The following is a 6000-nucleotide window of genomic DNA, read 5'->3' on the forward strand; positions in this document are numbered from 1 at the left end:
ATGCTCAAAGCAGAAAGCACACATCCCACACTAGAGACAAAATCCACTAGAAATGACCCAGGAAACAACTGGAAAACTTAAGTCACGCATCATTGAAGCAGGTGCCTCTGGGTCACCCTTCTCCAGATTTGTTAGCCAGGGCGATGTGACAGTGTGGAAACTTGTATCCACGCCAGCTAGCACATTATCCCAGTACCACCAGCAGCCTACTCAGCCTTCACAGGTACGCAGAACAGCACCAGATGTTTAGGGGCCCAGAATGTTTCTGGAAGCTGTTTAACAAGTGTCAGATCCGAAGTACAAGCTGACCGGTGTTGTCATGTGCAGCAGTTATGCAGAACTCTTTAAGATGCACGGAGGGAACGCTAAACAAAAACAAACACTTTTGAACTAATGCTCTTAACTCGTAGAATTATTTTTCTTAGTTTGATGTCAGATCTTTTTAGGCCGTTTCTCCCTACACAAACCTGGCCTTCCTTCACATTTTTTTTTGGCTGTTTTTCAAGACCTTCAGAGAGCTGACGGAGAACAACAACTCAGATCAGAAGAAGCCCTAGCCCCTATTTTGTCTTCTGGTTCTACTATTCCTCCTCCTACAGTTTTTAGTCACTATCTCTTACACGCTGCCTGCACATTTCTATCTTTGCCTAAGCTACCATCTCCACAGGCACTTCTGAAACGAGCTTCCACGCAGCAGCCCATATTCTGCTTTTGTACAACCTTCATGCTTGGCACCAGAGCCTGCCTTGTCCTTGGCTACGCTGTCACTGCTGTCGATAACCTGCCAAAACAGCAACATCTCTTCCCGTAAATACCTTGTTTCCATCACAGCTCAAGAGCACATAAATCTTCCCAAGATCCGAGTTCCCCTCATCTAGTTTGCATTACAGAAGGACCACAGCCATCAGAGGCTATTGCTCAGTGTTGCTAACAAACAACGTGATAAAGGAAAATATTTGGTGCTGATAGCATAGCTCATGATACTCAAGAACAGCAAAGATATCAATGCACCGCAGCCATCAAATTCATGGTTCAGGCATTACTAAGGGTGGCTTGTGCCGCATTTAGAAAGTCTTCTCCAATTTAGGAATGTGAGTAAACTGCCACCAAGAGACACAGCAATTCATCCTGTAGGTTTCATCCTTACAATCCAAAGCTGAGAAAGAAGTACCTATGAGAGATTTCAAGAAGACTTAGAAGGAAAACAAGTCTTTAGTTGGAGATTTTTAATTTTATTTTTTTTTTTAATAAAAGGTCCTTTTTCATTATTTCACCTCGTGCTGCTGAAGAATCACTCAGATGAGAACTTCTAGGAGAACAGTAAAAGACAACTGAATGGCTCAAACCAAATTAGTCCCTGTCCTCCCCAGAGCTGGGCTAAGCATTGCGCTGTGTTGCAGCATAGGCTTTCAGATGCTAGAGGCATTTTTAATGCCCAGATGAGAGACAGTTCAACATGAGCTGGAGAAAGGGGAAAAGGACAAGCTTGCCTACAAACAGCTAGGATGTGACTGAGTGTTAACTATGTGCCCTTGTTGCTGAAGCAATTTCAGTAGAATCCGAGCCATGCTTTGAATAAAGTTCTCCACATTTGCACGGGAACAAGTTTGGTGTTACAGCAGGAGTGGTTTACCTGCAGATCTTTCTGGAAGTTTCTATAAAAACAAAGATACCTTGAAATTACCTCAGAGGACTAAGTTTCAACACTTGCTGCTTTTCTTAGCAGCTAACTGTATTACAAGAAGTTCTCTATTCTTCTTCACTGAATTCAGGTTTACTGTATTCCTGCACTTCAAGAGAACCGAGCAGAGGAAGCCATCCTCCTTCCAAAGCCATGAGCTGCAACTTCAGCTTTCCTAAGAAAAAACCTTTTCTGTTGTATTTACCAGCTGCTTTGTGAATCACTTGAAGATATTGCTTGCCCTTTCTAAAAATCGATATCAAAACAACAGTTGTCCCATTTACCATTCCAAGTCACAAGACTGCACTACAAAGAGCGTTGATTCTTAACATAATAGAAACATAGAAGGAAAATAAACACTTGTTTACACCACTTACAGGGTTGGCTTCATTTCCAGTTGAGATGGTCTCTTTTGGTTTGTGTATGTTGTGACGCTTCACTTGCTCTGTTTTTATTATAAAGTAGTGCTGTACATAACGAATATTAGGCACAGTACCATGTTACATTGTAATTAGGCTGATCTAACAGACAAGAATATCCCTGCATCCAGATTTGGCACGAAAGAGAAACCATCTCAGCCTAATGGAACCAAAGATAGAACCTCACTCAATACCCCTTCAGCCTTCCAGACCTCAACAGCCAAACCCTTACTCCAGTAATTGATTATTTCACCATAAATACTGAACATTACTCTAATGCAGGAAGCTCTTTGATATCAGCCTCTAAGCTCTGCGATAAAACAAGCCAAAAGCACATCCTGCACTGCGCAATGCGTTTGCTGTGCTCAAGTACCAAAGTAGTCAACAGCAGGCTATAGGAAAGACATTAACAAGACACAGCCCCAGCAGCGCGTTAAGTAACAGTGTTACCACGCTGACGGTTGCAGCACTCCAGAGATTCCAGATTTTCTAGGTGAGCAGGTGTTCTAATTATACATCTACAATAAATATTACTCCTCGAGCAGAAACAGCGCAAGGAACTGGAACATTTCCCATGGAGGAATAATTGCTGGGAGAAAAAAAAAAAAAGTACAATCCCAGTATTTTAAGGAAACCATCAAACCAACTGAAATATCTTTTAAAAAGACTTAAAACATATTAAAGGCACAGCCTCTTCATAACTATTTCCAGTTATATTTCACTTCAGATGACAAATAGTTTGCTGCACAACTCATTGCCCTTCTCCATCAACAGCCCTGAGCTCTGTCACGACAGATGAAGCAAGGGGAGCACAGAGCAGTTCTTTCCAGAGGCGTTATCCAAGCGCTGAAAGCTCAGTTAAGAAAAACACAACCCAAAAGACGAAGATGCACTTCGGGGCTTCTCCCCAGATACAGACAGGCAGAAAGTGCTGTTTGTATACTAGTGTAGTGTTGAAGCACTACAACCCTTCAGTAACTAGTCGCAGTAGTAGCACAGAAGCTTGACAGCAACAGCTTCACCTGCATCACTTACACTTGACTAAAGACTAAGGCTTTGTGTCCCTGCTTGTAACAGTGTGACATACAAGGGGTCTGCATTCAGAGCTGGCACCTGCAACTGGACCTACAGAAGGGGCCCTGCGGCACACACTACAGCCCGTGCGCTCTACACAGGGCCCTCTGACCCCCAGTACAGGCACAGCTGCAGAATCTGACCTCTCATAGCAAGGACAGAAAGTCAGTTAAAAAAAAAAAAAAAAAAAGAAAACTGCTACCTCTGAAACCCCTGACTGGAAGTCAAGCCTGATTTCCCAAAACAACATTCTCCCTTGACCTTGCCAAGCTGGTGAGTTTGACTTATGAACCGAGCTGCAGCCCCATCTCTTAGAATGCTTGGTAGGAAGCCTGCAGGCGTGACCATAGCTTTTTATAAAAACAGGAGAAACGCCTAGGTGTCAGGACAGAAAACAGTTCCGTCCTTGAGCTCACAAAAAAAGAAAGAAACATGCTGAAGTATCCTCTACACGGTCACAAAATGGTTGAGGTGGGAAGGGGCCTCTGGAGGTCATCTTGTCCAGCCTCCCATCCGAGCAGCCCCAGCTCCTCCAGAGCCCCGTGCTGGGCGCTCCCCAGTACGTCCACGCCTGTGGAGCCCAGGGTTGGACCCCTGTGCTGAGCAAGGCCAAGGACCCCCCGGCCCTGCCAGCAGCACTCTGCCTAACGCAGCCAGGGCACCTTTTCATTCCTGTGCTGCAGCAGCACGCTTGGCACAGCCTGGTTCTAGAAACATCAAACCTTTCTCTTAGTTGACACTAAGCTTTAAATGAGAGACTTTTCGCTAGTCTGTATCCAGAAAAGTGCTTTTACTTTAAGAAAAAAAAAAGTCTGGGTAAGAAGGTCTATGTGTCACAAGACACACAGCGGCTGCTCACACAACTCACCTTCCCTCCTCTGCAGGTAAACAGATCGCAAGTTCAGCTCAGACAAAGACAAACACCACATAAGTGACAAGAACAGCAGTGAACTCTGTGCCACACAGGCAGCGTTCTCGGTCACCACTGATGGTTCTGTTGCTCAGGAGCACTCAGTCACCTCCAGCATCCGTGTACCCTCACACGGAGCACAGCAAAGCAAGGAGGGAAGCCCAGAGACTGCTGCACACTTAATAGCACTATGACAGACTGCGTATGCTGATCTCCAAGGAAAGAGCTACGTATGCGTGCCCTGAACCCAAAAGACTGCCATTAAACGGAACGGTTAGGTCAGGCCTAAGAACCACTCTCAGCCAGCGCTGCCAGGAAACAGCAGTAGTGACAACACGGCAGAGCTTCAAGGGAAGACGCAGAGGTCGGGAGCCCGGGAACGCCCTGGGGGCACACAAGGGCAGCTCACAGCCGCTTCTGGCTGCTTTGGGCAGTGCGGGGCACGCACGGCCGCCGGCCAGGAGCTACAGCCACGCAGCGGGAGGGACCGCCGCGGGAACACCGAGGCGCCGTTAAGTTGGTATCGCTCCGGTTACGTAACCGCTACTGCGGCGTCAAAGGCACCGAGCAAACACCTGAAACCGCGAGTCCAAAGGTTCGCCCTCCTCCCGGGCGAGCCGAGGGGAGCTGCCCGCCGCCCCGCCCTCGCCTCAAGCAGGTGGCGGAGCCGCCCCCCCCCCCTCCCCGGCCCTCACTCACAGCTTCAGGTTGGCGTAGGACGCCGCTGCCGCCGCTCCCGCCGCCGCCATCTGTCGCTCTCCGGCCGCCGCCGCTCCCGCTCCGCTCCGGCCGCTCCCTGCCTGCCGGGCTGACGCGTCCCGCCGGCCTGCGGCGACGGGGCCTCGCGCAGGACAAACCTCCTCGGGCGCGAGAGCGACCGGGCGCGGCGGCGCCTATGGGAGGCGGCGGGCGGGCGCGCGCTGACCCGCCGGCCCTGCCATTGGCTGAGCGCCCGCGCTAACTCCGCCCCCGCGAAGCTCCCCGAGCCGCCAGGGCATCGCGGAACGGTGACGCCACGCCGGGCCGGGAGGGGCGTGCCAAGGAAGCGCGCGGGGATTGGCCGGCGCGGAGTGGGGCGGTAAGCCACGCCTCAGGGAGACCTCTGAGGGGCGGGGCGGGGCGGGGCGGCGGGGAGGGGCCCGTGGGACGCGGGATCGGCTGGCTTCCAGCTAGCGGCCCCGCCCGTCGCCCTGCCCCTGTGAGAGCGCGGCGCGGGAGGAGAATGTGCTGAAGTGCGCCAGGCCATTGGTGCTTTTTGAGCAGGGCCAGTGGCGCAATGGATAACGCGTCTGACTACGGATCAGAAGATTCTAGGTTCGACTCCTGGCTGGCTCGGCTGCTCTTTTTTTCCACTTGGTTTCTGCTCTCTATCTCTTTTTCTCTCGAGTCCAAACTAGGAATGCTGCCCGCCAACCCTGCGGCCTCCCTCCGAGCCCGGCACAGCTGAAGGGCTGTTCCTCGACCTTTCCGCAGGGCCATAGCTCACCCCATGGCCTCTAGCAGCATATCACTCCCTGACACCATCCCCTCACCCGCTTGAGGGAATAAGCTTCCCCGTGGGCATGGGACTGTGGGGTGAAAGAGGCACTCCAGTGCAGGCTCTCTCTGTGGGCACTCCCTCATCTGCCAGTAGGAAAACGCAGCCCGTGGTTGGCAGCACCGCGACCCTCCCCAGCTGCTGCCCGCGGCCTCCACATGGCAGGCAGGCCTGCCCTCCCCAGCCAGGCCTGGTTGCAGGTGGGACACCCACCTCACTGCGCACCTCCTCCCGCAAGCTCTGGGTGAAGACTGGAGCAATCAGACATTAGGAAAGACCACACTGAGCGTTGCTTCACCACATTGTCTTTAATCACTGAAATCACAAGGGCCAGGCTGCTGCTGCTGCTGGCCTCCGTTTTGTTTAAATACCCAGCAGT

The 6000-nt window shown here is 51.1% G+C and overlaps 1 protein-coding gene and 1 non-coding gene across 3 annotated transcripts in view; one reads left to right on the forward strand and one right to left on the reverse strand.

Moving 5' to 3' along the window:
* The window catches only part of SACM1L (SAC1 like phosphatidylinositide phosphatase), a 28136-nt gene extending 23171 nt beyond the window's left edge, over positions 1-4965 (reverse strand). Inside the window, exon 1 of one of the 2 annotated variants that reach the window (XM_021385654.1) lies at positions 4784-4964. In XM_021385654.1, coding sequence (XP_021241329.1) covers positions 4784-4833 — 50 coding nt within the window. In that variant the 5' untranslated portion in view covers positions 4834-4964. Of the gene's footprint in view, positions 1-4783 lie in introns of both variants that reach the window. The other variant, XM_021385655.1, reaches the window with a different exon arrangement.
* On the forward strand, positions 5347-5419 carry TRNAR-ACG. The gene has a single exon. It is a non-coding gene; the product is annotated as a tRNA-Arg (tRNA).

Source organism: Numida meleagris, chromosome 2 (genome assembly GCF_002078875.1).
Source record: "Numida meleagris isolate 19003 breed g44 Domestic line chromosome 2, NumMel1.0, whole genome shotgun sequence".
In the NCBI taxonomy this organism is placed as follows: Eukaryota; Metazoa; Chordata; class Aves; order Galliformes; family Numididae; genus Numida; species Numida meleagris.